Source organism: Dreissena polymorpha, chromosome 2 (assembly GCF_020536995.1).
Source record: "Dreissena polymorpha isolate Duluth1 chromosome 2, UMN_Dpol_1.0, whole genome shotgun sequence".
In the NCBI taxonomy this organism is placed as follows: domain Eukaryota; kingdom Metazoa; phylum Mollusca; class Bivalvia; order Myida; family Dreissenidae; genus Dreissena; species Dreissena polymorpha.
In genome coordinates this window covers 28419330-28443350 of record NC_068356.1, presented here as the reverse complement: position 1 = coordinate 28443350, position 24021 = coordinate 28419330, and the positions used below count along the sequence as shown (strand labels likewise).

General features: G+C 37.3%; 2 protein-coding genes across 3 annotated transcripts in view; one reads left to right on the top strand and one right to left on the bottom strand.

Moving 5' to 3' along the window:
• The window catches only part of LOC127866368 (DNA-directed RNA polymerase III subunit RPC5-like), a 53469-nt gene extending 32236 nt beyond the window's left edge, over positions 1 to 21233 (bottom strand). Inside the window, exons 1-2 of one of the 2 annotated variants that reach the window (XM_052406850.1) lie at positions 21173 to 21233; positions 1257 to 1324 (exon numbers count right to left, since the gene is read on the bottom strand). In XM_052406850.1, the coding sequence (XP_052262810.1) occupies positions 1257 to 1324; positions 21173 to 21218 (114 nt within the window). In that variant the 5' untranslated portion in view covers positions 21219 to 21233. Of the gene's footprint in view, positions 1 to 1256; positions 1325 to 16562; positions 16582 to 21172 lie in introns of those variants that run through there. The other variant, XM_052406851.1, reaches the window with a different exon arrangement.
• Positions 1334 to 15813, top strand: LOC127866371 (evolutionarily conserved signaling intermediate in Toll pathway, mitochondrial-like). Its single transcript, XM_052406854.1, has 6 exons — positions 1334 to 1519; positions 8048 to 8500; positions 9568 to 9679; positions 11387 to 11610; positions 11745 to 11964; positions 15475 to 15813. The coding sequence occupies exons 2-6, from the start codon at positions 8051 to 8053 to the stop codon at positions 15762 to 15764; spliced, it is 1296 nt and encodes a 431-aa protein (XP_052262814.1). The 5' UTR covers positions 1334 to 1519; positions 8048 to 8050; the 3' UTR covers positions 15765 to 15813.
• Positions 21234 to 24021: the final 2788 nt, after the last annotated feature.

The following is a 24021-nucleotide window of genomic DNA, read 5'->3' as shown; positions in this document are numbered from 1 at the left end:
TACCAATACGATCCTCGTATCTGTACTATAAGTATACTAGTCTATATACAAAGTGCGCGCTTCCGCATACGGGTATGAGGACGTTCTATTACCTCTGGTTTAGTGTTCAGGACGTCGAACGCATTTAGCAATATTACTGTTGTTGTTTTTCACTATTACTTTACTCGCAAAAAATTACTAGTGGTTTAAAACTTAACTCGCAATCGGAATTTTTCACTTGCATTTTGCGAGTGTGCGAGTGTTAATTTCGAGCCCTGCATATGTTCAAAACAGATATGGTGCAGTTTATATTTACTGTTCTAAGTTTCAGGAAGTGTTTATGCATGTCTTTTTCGCACCTCTGTCTGTGTTGTTTTATGTACTTACATTCTACGTTACAAAGGACGATATACTGTACGATCTGTTTCAATATTATTTATGTACAGTATAAAAATAAAAGATGTAATTTATTTCAGAACTTTTTAATTGTCAATTTAGAAAAAAAAACAATGCTAAATTAATCCAGAAAAGTATAACATTGGTTTACTATGTAACGCGCTGCACCACAACAGACGAACGCAAACTGTATTTGACGCTGTTTATTCTTCCACTTTAAACCAGATGCTTTACATCGAGGTCGTGTTATCAATTTATATCTACACAGCGAGCGAATCGAGAGATATTGAAAAATTGAATAGTGGTTGGATTTAAATTGCTCAGGCGTGCAAAATTCAAAGTGTCATTACATAATTTTTACGGAACATTATCGAGAAATGAATTATCTACACAGGTATGTAAATATTATTGCAATCCGTTGTTATTAAGTGTCTTATATCGTGGCTTGAATGTTGCGCACAAAATCCTTGCGCAACAATATAGACAAAGAACAAAAAATTCCCACCACATAATTGGGCTTTCACCCTTTGTACGCTCCAAATATTACCCATATAAAAAGTAGCTTAATATTTAAGAGCGTCAAAAATTTGGACTAAAGAAATACCTGCACAACAAAAAGTGGGATATACGAAATGACAGACGGAAAAGGGCAAATCTATATGCCCTCCTCATCAATTCAAGGCATACAAAACCCTTTAAGATTTTTTTTTAAAAAGAACAACATAAAAATGATGAAAGAATCGGAAATACTTTAACAGTAAACTGTAAAATAGCGTAGCAGTTAACAAATGTAGGTAGGTAATACAAATTTAAAATTATGCTTTCATGATGAAGTTTTTTGTACTGTTTATGACTAACTACATATTTTACAGAATGTTTACCTCTTGTTCAATTGGATCTTCTTCATCCATGCTTGCAGTATTGATACCGGTGAAGAAGTCTACGTATCCTTTCGTAATAAATAGAATTAAACAACAACAACAACAAACACAACAACAACAACAGTAATTTCAATGACATGCTTTAATTTAACCTGATTTTGCGTTTAATTAATGATTTTGAGAAGAAAAGTTAACTTACTACTTGTTTAAGGGTACTGGAGCCTAATGTTTGAAAACAACATCCTACAATTTTTGTTAAATTGGTGAGAAAACGTGTGCATGTTTTCTTTGAAGCAGATTCGGATATTGTTTTTTGGGATACATCATACAGTTTAATTGAAATTGAACGTGTCATTTGGTGAATGTTTGTGCACGTTATTTTACAGCCTGTGGTTAATGGAGAAGCAATAAAGGGTGATAAATCAGGACATTGGGGGAAAATGAAATATCATAGATTAAAATTAGACATTTTTCCTAGTGTTTATCAGTAATATGAGTAAAATACAGTGTTTAAGTGCAATGTTAAAACAAATTCTATTTGAATTTCTTCTTACCCTAGTAAATTATTAAGTTTTGTAAATATTCTCTGCTCTAGTAATTTTGCGAAATTAAGGGTTGGTTTTGATGAAAATTGTCCCTTGAAATCCCTGGGAGTTGCTGCAATGCTACACTACGCGACCCGTGATTTTTGCCTAATTTGCGAAGTCAAGGCGGGCATTTTGCTTTTTGGGTGGAAAATCACCGCGATTTCACGTGACTCGTCACTCCGACGTCGTGCGAGAGCAAGATAATCTTCGCGCTAAATCCCCTCAATGTTGTGGTGATTCGCTGCGATTCGCCGTAATTCGCCGTGATTGCAGTGACAACGATGACTCGCCAATTCATGCATAGAAACCGAATCGTATCGATAACTTTATACATGTACATAACGCTTCTAATGTTCACAATTATCCGATAATCCAACATCAAAAAAATAATCTTGAACATTTATGTCGGTAAATTTGTTTGAGAATTTCATCAAAAACAACCATATGACTACGCCATTTTTCAGAAGTGTATAGAGTACAGCGCATAATGTGGGACACAGCTTTCATTGGACGAGCGTATTTAAATTTAGATTGATACAATACGATCTTACAAAAAAACGTTTTATTGCGTCATACGCCTTCATGTAAAAAACGTTTTCCTCTTGGAAATTGTGCTATTAATGCATACTATTATCAAAACATTTTTTTCACACGTTAAGCGTTGTAACAAATTAATATACAATTCAAAACAAATATACCATAAGTATAAATGTTCCGTTAAATTCCCAAATGAGAATAAAAATTTATAATCCGAAACACACTTCCGATGTTTTAATGTTAACACGACGTTTACAAATGCTTTCAATATAGTCATCATGTACATGTATATTTCCCGACAAAAGAGCGCGAAAATTATGCGGCAATGTACAAGGTCAAGGTATACGAGTGTGCAAGTATTGATTTTTTATACAAACTGCGTAGCGCAGAGAACATTGAATTCTGTTGATTTCGGTTAAATGTTTCTTTGGTATTTTTAAAACAGTTTTATCGCCAACAATTTGATATTTCTTTTAAAGTCAATTCAAATCAAACACGCCTTATCCGTATCGTTACTGATAGAAGTAAAACATAATACCTTGACTTGTATAGTTTTTTTGTTGTGAGAGACCATCTGAGTAAACGCCGAAAAATATATCCAAAATGTTATTTTTTGTCAATGCCATTTGATCCATTATCGCACTTAATTGGCAGCGCCATCCTGTTGTTTCTGTGATTGTCACATCTTTTAACAGTTTGAACACGTACAAAGAGTGCCAATTGACACTTGAACAAACACTATCGCCCGCTGGACAGTACACACTAAATAATCAAATGTTGAGGGTTTTTTGTTTTTGGCGTGAAAACCCAGAGAAATGCATGTGCATTATACATCATCATAAATTTATTGAACTCTGCGAACGCTAAGTGCTACGTTGATATACTCGTGTTTTTTTCAGCAAAACAAACACAATGTTTAACGGCTTTAATATATAGGCAATGATGTAATAACAACAAATTATTTACCACGATGTCATAATAACATGTACTTAAAAATAGAACAGTAATGTATTTCCGATTTCCGGCTTATCAAGCATTGTGAATGTATGTACAACGCTCGGAAAGTAACGCGAGTAACACGAGTTATCCGCATTGGAGCCTGAAACAGAAAATAAATAAGTATAGCATATTTTAGTCCAAATAATTAGATGTAATCTACCGATTACATTTAACCTTTAATTGAAAGCGTTACTTAAACAATTTCCCGTGTATTAAGGCGCGAATATTTTGCTTAACACTGTTAACAAAAGAGCTACACGTTATAATTCTTAATGAAATGCAAAAATAAGTATAAACATAATTAATAACGTCAATTAACACACACGGTAAGATCAAAGTTTAAATGGAAAACTTATATCATATTTATCGTAAATTACCAAATTATTAGTTTTGTCGAAATCAAATACCATGTAGAGAAACAAGGTATTTATAACCGACCAATGACGAAACACTATGCAACTTTCAATTTACACAGTGCTACGCTACATGTATATTGCAACAATATGGAATTTGAACAGTGGTAGTGTATTCGGGCCTGGAATATAATTGATTGTAAGATTTAATAAACATTCTGCTAATGCAATTAGTTAAATAATGTTTACATGTTATGTTAAATAATTATTGCATGATCATTCTTCTGCGCTGTTATATTAATTTGGAGCCGTTAAAGCTTCCGACATTACTTCATCACGTTCATGTCGGAACGGGAGTATTTTAGCTAATACGCCCATTGCATACAACAACAACAAAAGCTTTATTATTGCAATGTATAATGTAAGTGTATACATATATGTTATATGTACATGTAATGTAGTGTAACTCTTAATGTAAATCTCTTAAAAAGGTGAACCACGGCGGTTTGCGGTGATTTGCGGTGATTCGCGCTGATTGCGTAACAGCGAGATACATCGCGCGACGGTCGCCGAGACATCACCCAAATTTTCTTGTCGCTCGGAATCACCGCAATTTGTCACGTTGCATCGATTGCGGTGATGCGAGAATCGCGGCAAAAATCACGGGTCGCGTAGTGTACTCCTAAAGGCTTTTTTCATGTAAAATTGCTGCCTGGAAGCAGCAGGCAGCACTTAAATCAATGATATGAGCCACAAAATTTATTTTCTGGCATAAATGAAAATGAACATAATAAATACATGGTTTTGTGCAAATAAAAAAATATGTTCTATGAAGTGCTTCAATATAATAATATTAATCCAAGTTTCAAACACGCCCACTTTTCCAGAAAATGTATAAGTTTTTGCAATTAAAAACAATGAAATATTCCCATTTTTAAAATATGCACACAGAGTTATATATAGTTGTTAATAATATGTAATTTTTAGCTCCACTGGCCTAAGGCCAGCGGGGCTTATGTCATAGTCCTGTGTCCGTCGTGCGTGCGTGCGTCCGTGCATGCGTGCATTAACTTTTCCTTAAAACATCTTCTTCTCCTAAACTGCTGGTCCAATTCTGATGAAATTTCTCAGGAATGTTCCTGGGGCAAACCTCTTTTAAATTTGTTCAAATTATGCCCCAGGGGTCAAATTTGACCCTGCCCCGGGGGTCACAAAAAATGAAAATATGCCAATATAAGGCCTATTTTGTGAAAACTTTCAAAATCTTCCGTTTATAACCATTGGGCCTAGGGCTATCAAATTTGGTATGTAGAGACATCTAATAGTCCTCTACCAAATTTCTTCAAATTATGCCCCTGGGGTCAAATTTGACCCTGCCCTTGGGGTCACAAAATTGAACATATGCTTATATAGGGTCTATTTTGTGAAAACTTTCAAAATCTACTCGTCCATAACCTTTGGGCCTAGGGCTATCAAATTTGGTATGTAGAGACATCTAATAGTCCTCTACCAAATTTCTTCAAATTATGCCCCTGGGGTCAAATTTGACCCTGCCCTGAGGGTCACAAAATTGAACATATGCTTATATAAGGCCTATTTTGTGAAAACTTTCAAAATCTTTCGTCCATAACCATTGGGCCTAGGGCTATCAAATTTGGAATGTAGAGACATCTAATAGTCCTCTACCAAATTTCTTTAAATTATGCCCCTGGGGTCACATTTGACCCTGCCCCGGGGGTCACAAAATTGAACATAAGCTTATATAAGGCCTATTTTGTGAAAACTTTAAAAATCTTTCTGTCCATAACTGTATGGCATAGGGCTACCAAATTTGGTATGTAGTGACATGTATAGTTCTCTTCTTAGTTTGTTAAAATTATGCCCCTGGGGTCAAATTTGAAACTGCCTTGGGGGTCACAAAATTGAATATATGCTGATAAAGGTCTTATTGTTTGAAAAGTTTAAAAATCTACTTGTCCATAAACATTGGGCCTAGAGCTACCAAATTTGGTATGTAGTGACATCTTATAGTCCTCTACCAAGTTTGTTCAAATTATGCCCCTGGGGTCAAGTTTGACCCTGCCTGGAGGGTCACAAAATTGAACGTATGCTTATATAAGGCCTATTGTGGGAAAACTTAAAAAATCTACTTGTCCATAACCGTATGGCATAGGGCTACCAAATTTGGTATGTAGTGACATGTAATAGTTCTCTTCTTAGTTTGTTCAAATTCTGCCCCTGGGGTCAAATTTGACCCTGCCCCGGGGGATCACAAAATTGAACATATGCTTATATAAGGCCTATTTTGTGAAAACTTTAAAAATCTTTCTGTCCTTAACCATCGGGCCTAGGGCTATCAAATTTTGTATGTAGTGACATCTAATAGTCCTCTACCAAATTTGTTCAAATTTTATCCCTGGGGTCAAATTTGACCCTGGCCCAGGGGGTCACGAAATTGAACATATGCTTATATACGGCCTATTTTGTGAAAATTAAAAAAAATTCTTGTCCATAACCATAAGGCCTATGGCTACACAATTTGGTATGTAGTGACATTGTATAGTCCTCTACTTAGTTTATTCAAATTATGCCCCAGGAGTCAAATTTGACCCTGCCCTGGGGGCCACAGAATCGATTATATGCTTATATAATGCCTATTTTGTGAAAACTTTACAAATCTTTCTGTCCTTAACCATAAGGCATATGGCTACCAAATTTGGTATGTAGTGACATCTTAAAGTTCTCTTCCAAGTTTGTTCAAATTATGCCCCTTGGGTCAAATTTGACCCTCCCCGGGGGGTCACAAAACTGAACATACGCTTATATGGGGCCTATTTTGTGAAAACTTTACAAGTCTTTTGTCCATAACCATAATCTAGGGCTACCAAATTTGGTGTGTAGTGACATCTAATAAAACTCTACCAAATTTGTTCAAATAATGCCTCTGGGGTCAACTTTGACCCTGCCCTGGGGGGTCACAAAATTGAATAAACGCTTATAAAGCGCCTATTTTGTGAAATCTTTAAAAATCTTCTTGTCGAAAACCATTCAGACTATGGCTACCAAATTTGGTATGCAGTAACATCTTATAGTCCTCTACCAAATTTGTTCAAATTATGCCCTTTGGGTCAAATTTGACCCTGACCCCGCGGGTCACAAAATTGAACATTATATACGCTTATATCTTGCTTAAATTTTGTGAAAACTTTTAAAATATTATTGTCCTTAACTCTAGGACCTAGGGCTACCATATTTTGTATGTACATGTAGTGAGATATAGTAGTCCTCTACAAAGTTTGCTCAAATTATGCCCCTGGGGTTAAATTTGACCCAGCCCAGGGGGTCACAAAAGTGTACATGTGCTTAAATAGGGCCTATATTTAAGTATTTGCACATGCAGAGAATATTTGTTTCAGCCTTTTTTCAGCAGTGGAGCGATACAGGGCCATCATGGCCCTCTTGTTTTTTTACACAAAGAAAAACTGCAACAATTTATTGCATGCAGTGTGTTTACAATGTACCAATAAACATAAAGCAACAATAACTTTTTCTTAAGAATGTATTCTTAATCAAATAGCATTGTTTTGCTCTAGAATATTTTGATTGACAGTATAAGTTAACACCAGATCATCAGACACTCAGGTAAAAAGCTATAATCATCAATTTAATATTTCTGGTCTCAGTTTGATAACGAATTGTTATCAAGTTTCTGTTTTGAGCATTTCTCCACAAAAACATGTAATTTGATGTCAGTGGTAACAGGTGTTGCGTTTGTAAGAATTTATTAGGTTTATGGAACTCAATTTGATAGATGTTTGTTGGACACTTTGTTTACATGATTTTTACCTGTACCAGTACATTTTACATGATTTTCACCTTGACTAGGAAGAACTTTGAAGTGTACAATGAAAATGTTCTCATAAAAACTCAAAGCAATCATTATCAAGGAGAACTATGGGAAATTTTGTTAGTAATTTGAAGCAAAATTATCGCTGTCATTGCTTTCTTAATTATTTCAAAGTTCAGTGATAAAAAAGTTGTTACAATTATGCATTCATTTCCTTATTAAAAGTTTAACTGGTATAATGTTAAACAATATTAATGTGCTTGTAGGTGGGAAGATATTGTTTGTAAACAAGTTTTTGTAAGTGCCCAAATTATTTTTTTAATCCATGTGTTTTTAAATCAATGTTCATCTTCATGTTTTATAAATGATCAAATATTCTTAAAAAAAAAAGTTCAGTTATCATTTTTTGTCATAATAGCATTTGTAAATGTGAATACAATATTTTATTATGCTTTTCTTTTTTTTCAGAAAATGTTTCTGTCAAGGATCAACAGGTCAAAGCTGTTAAAATATCTTGTCACGATTTCATCAATTTCAAAAAGCAAACATCCACATTGTGGTATTGGTAGTGAACATTTACAAGTCTCAAACAATTTAAGGTGCAATAATTTTTCATTATCTTCTTGCGTGTTAGAACAAAACAATTCAAAAGCAATGTTCCAAGAATATTACACTGCTGTATTGACAGAGGTGCATTCAAATGAGAGACTGAAAGCTGTAACAAATTTCCAGCATTTGTCAGACCCCATTCTTAAAGAGAGAGCGTTAAAGAAGTGGATATTTATAGAAGCTGTAAATGCCTACTTGGCTAAGAATGGGGAGAACAGAAGAGGATATGTGGAATTCATATATGATGCCCTTGAACAGATGAAGCCACTTGAAGTTCACCGTGATCTGGATTGCTACAAGGCCCTTATATCGGTAGAAATCTTAACAAGAAACTTAGCATTTGTTGCTAAGGGACTGATGACCTTTCATGATTTACTACTTGGTACTGATGAGAATGTACATTTAACACAATCCTTAAGAATGCTTCCTTTCTGTAGTTAAGTATAGAATAATATAGCTCTAATATTGAACATTTATTTAGAATAACAAAGAATCATTTTATCTCTTTCTTCTTCAATAAAATTACTTAAGGACAAATAGATGGATTGACAGCATCTCTCGCAGCATCCCATCTTGTTTAGACTTTCAGATTTTGAAGCATCCTGTATGTCATGCCATAATATTACTACTAATTTGTCTTGAAACACTATCATCATTTTTAGCTCGGCTGTTTTCTGAGAAAACCCGAGGTATTGTCATAGCCAGCTCGTCGTCCGCCGTCAGCCGTCCGCCGTAGGCGTCGTGCTAAAACCTTAACATTGGCTCTATAATAAAAGTTCTTCCACCTACAACTTTGAAACTTCATATGTAGGTGCACCTTGATGAGTTCTACACGCCACACCCAATTTTGGGTCACTAGGTCAAAGGTCAAGGTCACTGTGACCTCTAAAAAAAAAAAAAAATTGACAAGCTTTCGCAGCCAAGCGTTGGCACCCGTTTTGCGGTGCTCTTGTTTATAATTCATAACTGAATATATAAAATGTACATAATTAAAATATGTATCTTAGTTATTTCTTATTTAAATATTACAATAATTTAAAAGCATCATATAAATGCATGTAAAATATAGTTTATAATCAGACACTATGACTGTTTGACTTGTGAATTATTTACCAACAGATTATTATTATCCCATAGCGTAAGTATGATTGAAGAAGCTTGATATACAAGATTTCATCAACATCAAACAAATGCCAGATTTTTTGCATGTGAATATCTTCTTGATAAATTGTGAAAAGCTCATTAATTGTATCTTGTCATTTTGTTGTATCGCGATAAGTTTGTGAGGAGCTTCAGCTGTATACATTTTTTGTTTCTTAGATATATCCAAAATGCATTTGTAATCATTATACATTTGTAATTCATGAATTTTTTTGTAGATTTTCCCAAAAGGCATGATGATTCCTCAGAATGTCTGGCAGCATGCGTTCAGCCATTACCCCAAACAACAGGACTGCATGGTTGAAATCCTTGAGCAGTTGGAGCATTTTGGTAAAAGTTCTTTCAATGTCACATAGCCTATTTTACTGGATTTTATCATGATATAAAACTGCATTTAAAATAATTCTTGCAGGTTGTCCTTGAATTTCAAAAAATGGCTTGGTTGGTATTCAATAAAGTAAATGAATGGCTTAAAGGTGCAAATGTTTTTTTTGTTGTTGATTTTAGCATATTGACTTAAAAATAGTGGTTTAAAATATCTCGGACTCCAATTGTTTAAAAGTCGCCAATTTTATGTGATTGACAATCAAATAAACCATGTATGCAAATTGAAAGCTTTCTTGTGATCACATTGCATGTGAGCATTCTGATATCTCCTGGTTAATCAGATGTAATATATATAAAATGATATGATAGATAGTTTTTAGGGGCTCTTAATTTATAACTTTTTCCCAAATACTGTTAAGCCTTCACAGAATAAATAGCCATGTTAAGCCTCTTTATCACTGTGCCAGTATGACATAGAGAATAACAGGTTACTTCCATAATCTTTTTGTAATATATCAGGCAAGGCTTCGAGTAATATAAGGGCGAGGCTTGCCAAGCCGTTATTTTATTCGTGCCGAGCCTGATATATTACAAAAAGATCAGGCAGTAACCTATTTTTATGCCCCCGGTAGGGTGGCATATAGCAGTTGAACTGTCCGTCAGTCAGTCTGTGCGTCCGTCTGAAAACTTTAACATTGGCCATAACTTTTGCAATATTGAAGATAGCAACTTGATATTTGGCATGCATGTGTATCTCATAAAGCTGCACATTTTGAGTGGTAAAAGGTCAAGGTCATCCTTCAAGGTCAAAAGTCAAAAAATACAAACCAAGGGAAGTAAGCTTTAAAAAGGAGATAATTTCTTCACCTGCCAAATGATATATTGAAATTGTATTTCAAAGCGGCGCAATAGTGGGCATTGTGCTTCTGACAAACACATCTCTTGTTCTGTTTATCATACCTCTTCGTCCCTGATTTTAAAGAAATAATGTAATAATCGCTAAAAAGCTGCAGTTTTATTGGGAAAAAATATGGCTATTGACTTGTCCTTTGACGTTTTAATAATGATGTCATGAGAATGCACGTTAATATTTGTAAAAGATGTTTTTTGCTGTTTGTGTTGTTTTAAGAAATAATATATTACATCTTGGTATCAAATTGTTTGTTTTGTTGAATCTGATTCGATTTTACTAAAAATGATTACTTTATAGTTGATTCCGAGTAATATGACCATCCTCCACACATGACTGATATAAGAACTTCCTGTTGAAATGATATACAAAAATATATTAGGCAACGTTATATCAGGCAGATATCAATGCGGTGGTATGATAAAAAGCTGTTAAGGGTTCTGGAAAACAGCCTGATAAAAGAGTTGCTCAATTGAGCCTTGTTCTGGGAAAACTGGGCTTGATGCATTTTAGAAAATGTCACACAGGCTTATTAGGGACTACACAATGGCTTGTATGGTAAAGTGTGTTTGATAGAAAATTCTTTGCGAAAATCCAGTTAAGCGGTAAATGGTCATACTAGATTATCTGGAACGGCACTTTATGCACATGCAATAAAAAACCCTGTTTTCCTAGAAAGAGACTCAATTTATACTGCCTTCCAGATTGTGATGCGTCCTTCAACATAACAGTGGTGTGAATAGGAGGGCAACTGTATATGTCTCTATTTTACACTTTTCAACCAATTTTTATATCTTCAGGAGTTATTCCTGACACCAAAGTCCAGGATGCCATTGAAGAAATCTTCGGAACAATGAATAATCCGATGCGTAAATATCGGCGTATCTACTACATGACTCGAAAGTTTCAAAATCGCAATCCATACAAACTCCCATATGATTTGCCAGTGGACCCTATTCAATTAGCAGTGCTAGCTCTGCGTAAAATGGCAGTAGATTTGGAGAATGAGCTCAAAGTTTGGAAGGTAAATTCAACAATATAGACCGCTAGATGCATACATATCCACTGGAGTTTAAACTCAATACCTGTTTTAACCTCATTTCTACAATTTAACAAAAAGTTGAGCATACAAAATATGAACAGCATGTCTGTTTTCAGGTATCAAGAGATGAGAATTCCAAAGAGAAGCTCTTCATTGCCTCAGCTCAAAGCCCTCTGCAGCGTGAAATGATCCATACTCACCCAGAGTCCAAACCAATATACGTGGAGGGAGGGTACAGGGTCTGGTTGAGAGACATTCCACAGACATTCTTTGTTATGCGCACTGATACTGACCCTAGCATTTTTGTGAGACCCACTGAGGAGGAGGAGTTAGAAAGTAAGCCTTGTTAGTTGTTACTTGTGTGTGGGGGACTAGTGGTTACAAGACTTGTGGTTGTTGGACTAGTGGTTACAAGACTAGTGGTTGTGGGACTAGTGGTTACAAGACTTGTGTGTGTGGGACTAGTGGTTACAAGACTTGTGGTTGTGGGACTAGTGGTTACAAGACTAGTGGTAGTGGGACTAGTGGTTACAAGACTTGTGTGTGTTGGACTAGTGGTTACAAGACTTGTGGTTGTGGGACTGGTGGTTACAAGACATGTGGTTGTGGGACTAGTGGTTACAAGACTTGTGGTTGTGGGACTGGTGGTTACAAGACTTGTGGTTGTGGGACTAGTGGTTTAAAGACTTGTGGTTGTGGGACTAGTGGTTTAAAGACTTGTGTGTGTTGGACTAGTGGTTACAAAACTTGTGTGTGTGGGACTAGTGGTTACAAGACTTGTGGTTGTGGGACTAGTGGTTTCAAGACGTGTGTGTGTTTGACTAGTGGTTACAAAACTTGTGTGTGGGGGACTAGTGGTTACAAGACTTGTGGTTGTGGGACTAGTGGTTACAAGACTTGTGTGTGTGTGGGACTGGTGGTTACAAGACTTGTGCATGTGTGTGACTAGTGGTTACAAGACTTTAGTGTGTGTGTGACTAGTGGTAACAAGACTTGTGTGTGTGGGACTAGTGGTTACAAGACCTTTGGTTGTGGGACTAGTGATACAAGACTAGTGGTTGTGGGACTGGTGGTTACAAGACTTGTGGTTGTGGGACTAGTGGTTTAAAGACTTGTGTGTGTTGGACTAGTGGTTACAAAACTTGTGTGTGTGGGACTAGTGGTTACAATACTTGTGGTTGTGGGACTAGTGGTTACAAGACTTGTGTGTGTGGGACTAGTGGTTACAAGACTCGTGCGTGTGGGACTAGTGGTTACAAGACTTGTGTGTGGGGACTAGTGGTTACAAGACTTGTGGTTGTGGGACTGGTGGTTACAAGACTAGTGGTTGTGGGACTGTTGGCTACAAGACTTGTGTTTGTGGGACTAGTGGTTACAATACTTGTGGTTGTGGGACTAGTGGTTACAAGACTTGTGTGTGTGGGACTAGTGGTTACAAGACTTGTGTGTGTGGGACTAGTGGTTACAAGACTTGTGTGTGTGGGACTAGTGGTTACAAGACTTGTGGTTGTGGGACTAGTGGTTACAAGACTAGTGGTTGTGGGACTGGTGGTTACAAGACTTGTGGTTGTGGGACTAGTGGTTACAAGACTTGTGTGTGTGGGGCTAGTGGTTACAAGACTTGTGTGTGTGGGACTAGTGGTTACAAAACTTGTGGTTGTGGAACTGGTGGTTACAAGACTTGTGGTTGTGGGACTAGTGGTTACAAGACTTGTGGTTGTGGGACTGATGGTTACAAGACTTGTGGTTGTGTGACTAGTGGTTACAAGACTTGTGGTTGTAGGACTAGTGGTTACAAGACTTGTGGTTGTGGGACTAGTGGTTACAAGACTTGTATGTGTGTGGGACTGGTGGTTACAAGACTTGTGCGTGTGTGTGACTAGTGGTTACAAGACTTTAGTGTGTGTGTGACTAGTGGTAACAAGACTTGTGTGTGTGGGACTAGTGGTTACAAGACTTGTGGTTGTGGGACTAGTGATACAAGACTAGTGGTTGTGGGACTGGTGGTTACAAGACTTGTGGTTGTGGGACTAGTGGTTTAAAGACTTGTGTGTGTTGGACTAGTGGTTACAAAACTTGTGTGTGTGGGACTAGTGGTTACAATACTTGTGGTTGTGGGACTAGTGGTTACAAGACTTGTGTGTGTGGGACTAGTGGTTACAAGACTCGTGCGTGTGGGACTAGTGGTTACAAGACTTGTGTGTGGGGACTAGTGGTTACAAGACTTGTGGTTGTGGGACTGGTGGTTACAAGACTAGTGGTTGTGGGACTGTTGGCTACAAGACTTGTGTTTGTGGGACTAGTGGTTACAATACTTGTGGTTGTGGGACTAGTGGTTACAAGACTTGTGTGTGTGGGACTAGTGGTTACAAGACTTGTGTGTGTGGGACTAGTGGTTACAAGACTTGTGTGTGTGGGACTAGTGGTTACAAGACTTGTGGTTGTGGGACTAGTGGTTACAAGACTAGTGGTTGTGGGACTGGTGGTTACAAGACTTGTGGTTGTGGGACTAGTGGTTACAAGACTTGTGTGTGTGGGGCTAGTGGTTACAAGACTTGTGTGTGTGGGACTAGTGGTTACAAAACTTGTGGTTGTGGAACTGGTGGTTACAAGACTTGTGGTTGTGGGACTAGTGGTTACAAGACTTGTGGTTGTGGGACTGATGGTTACAAGACTTGTGGTTGTGTGACTAGTGGTTACAAGACTTGTGGTTGTAGGACTAGTGGTTACAAGACTTGTGGTTGTGGGACTGGTGGTAACAAGACTTGTGGTTGTGGGACTAGTGGTTACAAGACTTGTGTGTGTGGAACTAGTGGTTACAAGACTTGTGGTTGTGGGACTAGTGGTTACAAGACTTGTGGTTGTGGGACTAGTGGTTATACGACTTGAGGTTGTGGGACTAGTGGTTGCAAGACTTGTGGTTGTGGGACTAGTGGTTACAAGACTTGTGGTTGTGGGACTAGTGGTTACAAGACATGGGTTGTGGGACTAGTGGTTACAAGACTTGTGGTTGTGGGACAAGTGGTTACAAGTCTTGTGATTGTGGGACTAGTGGTTACAAGACTTGTGGTTGTGAGACTAGTGGTTACAAGACTTGTGGTTGTGGGACTAGTTGGTACAAGACTTGTGGTTGTGGGGCTGGTGGTTACAAGACTTGTGGTTGTGGGACTAGTGGTTACAAGACTTGTGGTTGTTGGACTAGTGGTTACAAGACTAGTGGTTGTGGGACTGGTGGTTACAAGACTTGTGGCTGTGGGACTAGTGGTTACAAGACTTGTGGTTGTGGGACAAGTGGTTACAAGACTTGCAGTTGTATAACTAGTGGTTACAAGACAAGTGGTTGTGGGACTAGTGGTTACAAGACTTGTGTGTGTGGGACTAGTGGTTACAAGACTTGCAGTTGTAGGACTAGTGGTTACAAGACTTGTGGTTGTGGGACTAGTGGTTACAACACTTGTGGTTGTGGGACAAGTGGTTACAAGACTTGTAGTTGTGGGACTAGTGGTTACAAGAGTAGTGGTTGTGGGACTAGTGGTTACAAGACTTGTGGTTGTGGGACTAGTGGTTATGGTTAACCAGCCCAACCTGGGGGTTGTAAACCAGTCAGTATTGATTTATATAGCAATTTAATTTAACACATGATTATTAAAAATCTTCTCTTATTACACATTTTAAACATTACTCTGATGAATGAGCTAGTGCCATCTTGTATTGTTTGGGAGCATTCAGAAGTTTATTGATATTGTGTACATAGATTTCTTGATATCTGAATACTATACATGTGAGCATGTTTGTTTCTCAGTAAGAAATGTAAAGCTTCATCTTTTTATTATTATTTTCTTTCAGATTTGTTCGATTTTGACACAATATTTGACAGCGAAAAGCCCAAACAGTTGGCCCTCAAGCCTAATGTTCATCAGCAGGAGGAGGGGACCATCCTGGGGATGTGCATCACAGAGACCAGTTGTAAGGACTCATTGATATCCTGGATCAGGTGTCTGCAAGAGGCCAACCCCCGACTGGAAAGTATTCCCATAGTGTTCTCTCTGGCAACGCCTAGCAACCAGGCCTTGGTGCTGAGATCAGAGGGCATGCAGCCCAGTCAACAGAGCACAAACTCACCAGATCCCTCATAGTGTATTGTTTTTATCATTAGTTAAAATAAATTTAAAAAAAATCTAATAATTGTGTTGCCCTATGTGATACTAAATGGTACTTTACCTTTTGAACCTTTTTTCCAATAGTATTTTACTCCCAGACCATCAGCTTTAAATAATAGTTAAGATTTGTAAATGTTATTTTCTGACCTTTGTTAAAAGTGTGCTTTAAAATGTCTTTCAATCCCAGTATTTAAGGTGTAAAGAGTATGAATGTGTATGTGAATATCATGAAATACTAACAGTAGTCATTTAAATAGATTGAGAACATTCTTTTAAGATAAAAACAAATGTCAACATTTTCAAGATTTGATATTGAGCAGTACCACCTCTATACTTATACTAGTATTTGGGTACTAGTATCCCTTCTTCTAATTATTAAATATTTGCAATATTTTTTAACGGGCCTTTTCACAGATTTTAGCATGTATTGAAGTTTGTCATTAAATGCTTTATTTTGATAAATTTAAAGATTGGACTTAAAAATCTCCAGTAAAAAAAAATCAAGAATACAATTTAAAAAAAGAAATAGTAATCCTCAACTGTGCTCGAAACACTGACCCCTGGAGTCCTGGAGTAAAGTCTTCCACTTAGACCGGTCGGTCACCTGTTCTCATACTATGAGCAGAGGGCCAGATAACATACGTATTTGTGTAAAATACGCATGAAAAAAAAAAGAAAATACGCATGACTTAAAATTTTGTTGAGTAAAAAAACTCCTGGCTAAATTCGAATTACGCATCGTGTGCAATTTCAATGCGTATACGCCGTTTATACATGCATATAAATTCATGTAAACATGACTGCTTCCCGTCATTGTGTCCACACCGGCAAAAACCTAGTTACATGACCATTTACAATCGTGATACATCGGCTATCTCGGATTCCTCCTATGAAATAAATCGTCTGCTGATCCAGAGTGGACCATTTAAAGAATGTGGTTCCCGACCTCATTTACTCTTCAGTCAGAACGGTATCATTTCATTTTGGCCCACGATAAAGGCCGATGTTGACACAACGGGCTTCCCGCTGCATTGTTGAGAATCGATATACGCTTACGGTGAAAACATTTGACATCACATTCGCTAAAACCCGAATCGCCCAACTTCAAGCATTTAGTTTTTGCTTTTAGTTCATCTCTTGTGTGGCACTATTGAAAAACCTTTTTCCTTCAAACACTTTTTAAATGGCAGCCGAAATACACATATAATGAACAAGTTTTGTGGACCAAGCTTAGAAGATTTTGATCTTGGCAGCACAGTGTGCTAAACAGTGGCTTGACAAATCAAGACGGAAAAATAGAAAGGGCAAAAAACACACCAGAACAAATGTTTAATAAAGCAAAAGTGATTGCTTTATTGTATACAAGACTGCTTTTTATAGCGAGTTATTATTAATTCTGATCCTATGGACATAAATACTTAACATTACGGGATTTTGATTTTTACGCATCAATTACAAATTTCTTGAGTGAAATACCCCTCGGCTGAAAGAAATATCTGGAGCTCTGACTATGAGTGGATGTATTCAGCCACCCGTTCTCATGCTATGAGGGGATGTATTTTTAGCTCCATTGTTTTCTGAGAAAACCCGAGGAATTGTCATAGCGAGCTTGTCATCCGCCGTCCTGCGTAAACCTTTACATTGGCCCTTATATAAAAAACAAGATGTGTTTGTTAAACACTATGCACCCCCTTATCTTTGACCTTGAAAGATGACCTTGACCTTTCACCACTCAAAATGTGCAGCTCCATGAGATACACAAGCATGCCAAATATCAAGTTGTTATCTTCAATATTGCAAAATTTGACCTTCGACCTTGAAGGATGACATTAACCTTTAACCACTCAAAATGTGCAGCTTCATGAGATATACATGCATGCCAAATATCAAGTTGCCATCTTCAATACATTGTATTGCAAAAGTTATGGTCAATCTAAAAGTTTTACACAAACAAACCAACAAAGCAACAAACCAACAGACATGGCAAAAACAATATGTCCCCCAGTATAGACTGGACAAAAATTTACTTTGAAATTAAATAAAGGGAGATAATTCAAAAACTTAAGTAGATAAAGTTATGGTTCTTAGTCACTGCACTTCTCCTTCTTGCCATCTGTTTATATTTCAAGTTTCAAGTAAAACCCTTAAGTAGATTAGAGTTTTGCTCTGGACAAAAATGTGCTTTGAAATTATATAAAGGGAGATAATTCAAAAACTAAGGTAGATAGAGTTATGATTCTTGGCCACTGCACTTCTCCTTGTTGCCATCGGTTTATATTCTAAGTTTAAAGTAAATCCATTGAATAGATTTGGAGTTATGCTCTGGACAAAGTTTCGGACGGAAAGATGGACGCACAGACAAACGGAAACTATTACTAAATCCCCTCCGAAAAAAAATTCAGTGAGGATAATAATTTACTGGGATTTAGCCATTTTATTACAAAATATATTATTTTTATTATATAAGTCGGGTTCAGCTTTCCTCTCTGCCCCATTTTAAGATTACCCTTTTGTGATCCTAGATCTTTCCCAGATAAATGTATCTTAAGCTGTAGTTACACTAATAACTTTAAAAGGGGCCTTTTCACATTTTGGTAAATTGACAAAATTAAAACAAGGGACAAAATTGTCACAAAACCAGGTTTTCAATAAAAAAAGTCTGATAATGGAGACAACTACAACTCAAAATGTGCATTTCTACTGATTGTTTATCACAGTTGCCCCCCTTGTTTCAAAATCAATCTATTTTTAGTTGTGGCGAACTTGACCTTGGAGATATCTACGTAATTCTTTCGGGCGACACACTGTCCAATGACGGTGAACAAATGTGCCAAATGATTTAACAAGGGCTGTTTGTTAAACATGCATGCCCCCCATATGGGCTGTCCGTTGTAGTGGCAGCCTTTGTGTGAATACGTTTTTTGTCACTGTGACCTTGACCTTCGACCTAGTGACCTGAAAATCAATAGGGGTCATCTGTGAGTCACGATCAATGTACCTATGAAGTGTCATGATCCTAGGCAAAAGCATTCTTGAGTTATAATCTGGAAACCATTTTACTATTTTGGGTCACCGTGACCTTGACCTTTGACCTAGTGACCTCAAAATCAATAGGGGTCATCTGTGGGTCATGATCAATCTACCCATGAAGTTTCATGATCCTAGGCGTATGCGTTCTTGAGTTATCATTCAAAAACCATTTTACTATTTCGGGTCACCGTGACCTTGACCTTTGACCTAGTGACCTAAAAATCAATAGGGGTCATCTGCGAGTCATGATCAATGTACCTATGAAGTTTCATGATCCTAGGCCCAAGCGTTCTTGAGTTATCGTCTGACAACCACCTGGTGGACGGACCGACCGACATACCGACAGACCGACCGACATGAGCAAAGCAATATACCCCCTCTTCTTCGAAGGGGGGCATAAAAATCTGACAATGACATAGGTATGGCCTGGACAAGCTCATTTATGGCCATTTTTTACCTTTGAACACAGAGTGTGACCATGGCCTAGTATAAAAACTAGCTCCATTGGTCATTGTCGGCTCGGGTACTACTTACATGTACCCCGGGTACTCTTTAGTATACTTACATGTAACCCGGGTACGGTAAATATACTTAATCGTACCCGGTCGATATTAGACTGTACCCGAGTTGTATTCCCGCCTTAAATCCTATGTCGTAAAACGCGCTACCGATTATCTTAAACAAACTTCTCTTTTTAAAAAAAACTGCGTCAACATGCTTTGTGAGTATGAGTTTCAATAATATAAAGGCCATTTTACAGAAAACTGACATAAATGTGAATATATTTAATTTAAAAAAATAGCCGACAACGACCGATTAAGCTTTAAATTTCCCGGTAACGTTTTAGTATGTTTACCGTACCCGGGGTACATGTAAGTATACTTAAGAGTACCCGGGGTACATGTAAGAAGTACCCGAGCCGAAAATGACCAACCCAGGGTTGGTAATGGGACCATGCATAGTTGAGATTGACCGTATTGTCATAAGAGATGTCCAGAATCAATTGGAAGTGAATCGGTGTAGAAATGAAAAAGTTAATGTAAAATAACATTAAACAAGAGATGTGTTTGTCAGAAACACAATGCCCCCTCCTTCGCCGATTTGATTTATTAAAAAAAATCATTTGGCAGGGTCATAACTCACCTCCCTCTAAAGCTTATTACTTCCCTTGAATTTGCTTTTTTGACCTTTGACCTTGATGGATGACCTTGACCTTTACCGTTCACCACATAAAATGTGCAACTCCATGAAATACACATGCATGCCAAATATCAAGTTGCTACCTTCAATATTGCAAAAGTTATGGCCAATGCACCATACCGGGGGCTTTAAAATGAGTGAAAATATCTGACCCGGCTCAACCCCAACCCACATAACTTTTGACCCAGGGGTCAGATAAAAATACCGAACAGTGCAGGGTCGCACATATGCTCATAGCTACCATGTGTGTAAGTTTCAAGATTCTAGTGCTTAAAGTGTTGGAGGAGATAGTGGCCAAGACGGAGAGACAGACAGACAGACGGACGGCAGAGATAACCACAATATCCCCACGCTTTTAAAAAAGCGTGGGGATAAAAATCTTGGAAAAATTAACATTCAAAATGAGATCACTCTATACGAAATCACAGCACAGTTATAAAAACAATCGCACAAGGAAAAACAAAGGTGACTTTTTCAAAAAAGGAGTATTTCCAAACTATAACTGCAGTCATGTGCGCTGTGTAGAGAAACAAGTTCAAGATTCTAATCCATTGAATTCAGACCCTGACCTGGAAAGTGTCGTGTGATTGTCTGATTCTGTGGCTAACAATGTCTAAAATGCGTGTAACCATTTTCGGGATCGTATCGTTCTCCCTTTTAAACTGCGACCACGTCAAACAGTACCACAGTCTGAAAATCAAAGTGCTACAATTCGAAACAGTGCAAATATATCTGACAATGAGAACATCATTGTGATCAAGACACAGCTTTGACAAATTTTCCAGTGCAAAGGGAATCACGGTTGTGATCAACCTAGCCTGGATTACAATATCACGGACAGAAAAGGACTATGTGTGGATATTAAGGTGTCATGCCACAACTGTGACTTTTGCTCAGATGAAATTCCATTATACACCAGCATTCCACAGAAGCATGGCAAGCCACTAGAAGTCCTGGATATAAGCTTGCTTCTTCTTGTGTTTTGCTTAAAATTTGGGATATCAGACTTACAGTTACTGCTCGCCTGCCTCAATATACAGGCTCCAAACATGAGGGACATGCAGAGGAAGCTTAACACTGTTGCTGACCAAGTGGAAGACATGGGGCAATAGCAACTAGTGAAAAATCAGGAATAATTGAGGCAAATTTCAAACCTTGCTTGGTGTTCCGGTGAAACAGATGTGGAGTTTGATGTCGCATATGCAAGTAGACCACAAGCTGTATGTGACACCACGACTCAAGTTTTCATACCTGTATTTGAGAAAATAACATCTAAACACCTGCCGGTAGATCTGAACATTGGAAATAAATTTTGCAGCAAACCCAACTGTAATCATTGAGACAGATCTTGCAAAAAAAAAAATACACCGCAGAACACCATAGCCGTTTGGAGTGCAGGCCCCCGTCCAGATGTGGCATTCATTTATTATATTGTATTTATTATCAAATAAATGCTTCAATCTTAGTCTTTCTTCATCTGTTAGGTGTATCATGAAGAAATATGTTGCCAAAATGACCTAAAATAAGACGAATAAAAAAATGTTTGCGGCATGTTACAAACCACTTTTTTGCATAATTTTCCTATTTTTACCAACTCTTTCTACAAAACTGCAGACTTATCTTGCTTACTTTAGTATTCAAGCTCAGAAAATGTGCAAATGTAGATGCTAGTACACAAATATGAGTTTAAACATTGTTTTTCAGTGCGAAGCCAGCACACGTGAAATTTTCCTTAAAATTAGCAATGGTTTTAACATTATTACCTCTCTTTGTTTTCCATAATCTAAACCAGAACGGTTAAAAGATATATGCTAAATTATGTTCGATTTGATGCCGCAACACATTTGTGGAATATTTGTATAAATGTTTATATGATATACACAATTTAAAAAATTTGCAGCATGATTAAACAAAAAAGCTTTTGTTATATTGAATTATAATGTTTAATGAATTAAATGCACCATTTCTGAACTCTATCCTGTGTTTTGTTTGTATTTTATAGTAATTCCAATATTTCGCACAATTCAATTTAACCAGAACAGAAATAATCCAGACAATAGTGTTCCTATTCACAACATTTGACTCTATGTAGTAGAGAAGCACAAGTTATATATAAAATGTTTAAACATTATTATTGACAATATCAATCAGTCTTTCAGTTGTATATTCCCCTATGATTACATAATACATGCACCAAATATTGACATTCATGGTCAATGCCGAGAGAAAGTACAGTCTCAAAAGTTATTTGAGCTTATAATTCTGTACCGATTAAAAAAGACTGGATAAAATACCCATATATGTACTGCATCTGTAGTAACATACTCAGATTCATAGGTCATGACCAAACATAGTCCCAAAGCTACTAGCCCTTCAGTGTTTTAAAGCCAAAATGCAGCTTTATTGTAATCTGTTTGCACTGTACACAAGGGAGCTAAATCCTATGTCCACATACAAGTTTGACTCCTCTGTATTTGCATTTGTACTTATTGGTACAATAAAACAAACAATATCTGGACATCTGACTCTGCTGCACTCATTATGTAGATAAAAATGACTAGAATTTAATAAAACAATGAAGTGGCCTTATTGTTTACAAGTCTATAGTGTTGAGCAGATGTATCTCTAAAATCTTGGATAAAATACCATTCAAAATGAGATCACTCCATAAGAAATCACAGTACAGTTATAAAAACAATCGCGCTAGGAAAAACAAAAGTGCACTTAAAAAAGGGAGTATTTCCAAACAATAACTGCAATCATTTGTGCTGTGTAGAGAAACACTTTCAAGATTCTATTTAGTTGAATTCAGACCCTGACCTGGAAATTGTCGTGCGATTGGGTGATTCTGTGGCTAACGATGTCTTGAATGCGTGTAACCGTTCTCGGGATCCACTCGTTCTCCATTTTAAACTGCGACCACGTCAAGCGGTACCACAGTCTGAAAATCAAAGTGCTACAATTGGAAACAGTGCAAATATATCTGACAATGAGAACATCGTTGTACACAAGACACAGCTTGGAACAATTTTCAAGTGCATAGGGAATCACAGCTGTGATCAACCTAGCCTGGATTACAATATCACAGACAGAAAAGGACTCTGTGTGGATATTAAGGTGTCATGCCACAACTGCGACTTTTGCATAGATGAAATTCCATTATACACCAGCATTCCACAGAAGCATGTCAATCCACTAGAAGTCCTGAGTATAAGCTTGCTTCTTCCAGTGCTGTGCTCAAAATTGGGCAAATCAGACTTACAAGCCTGCAAGCCTGCCTCAATATACAGGCTCCAGACAAGAGGGGCATGCAGAGGAAGCTTAACACTGTTGCTGACCAAGTGGAAGACATGGGACGACAGCAACTAGTGAAAAATCAGGAATATGTGAGGCATATTTCAAATCTTGCTGGGGTAATCCGGTGAAACAGATGTGGAGTTAAATGTCGCATATACAAGTAGACCACAAGCTGTATGTGACACATCGACTAAAGTTTTCGCACCTGTAATTAAGAAAACAACATCTAAACACCTGCCCGTAGATCTAAACATTGGAAATAAACTTTGCAGCAAACCCAACTGTAATCATTGAGACAGATCTTGCAAACAAAATAAAATACTTTGCAGAACACCATAGCCGTTAAGGGGGCAGGGTATATATTTTTGACCAAATTTCGATCTCCGAAAGGCCGCTAACAGTCCAATCCATTTCATCAAAAAAGAAAGTGACACAAGAAAGGTTTTTGTGTCAGTTTCATAACATTATACTTTGAAAATACAACCAAAGACAAGGCTGGCTTCTTCACTTGTGAAACTATTGCCCTTGATCTTTTCCCCCACAAACCTCGTTTTTATTAAAAAAAATGAGAAATTTGAACCATTTCATGGCATGCACAATACATTCAAACAGAGTGCAATCCTAGTTTTGGCTACATTTCTCATTAATTTCATCCCTTTGCTGTGTTTATTTACCTAGAAAAGTGTCTCCTATACGTTCAGATTTT

Bases quoted from the DNA above. Each gene is read 5' to 3' on its own strand.
- LOC127866371 (XM_052406854.1), top strand. From the start codon at position 8,051: ATGTTTCTGTCAAGGATCAACAGGTCAAAGCTGTTAAAATATCTTGTC. The intron at 8,501-9,567 runs GTAGAAATCTTA...ATTTTTTTGTAG, and splicing joins GCTACAAGGCCCTTATATCG to ATTTTCCCAAAAGGCATGAT. The intron at 11,611-11,744 runs GTAAATTCAACA...GTCTGTTTTCAG, and splicing joins ATGAGCTCAAAGTTTGGAAG to GTATCAAGAGATGAGAATTC.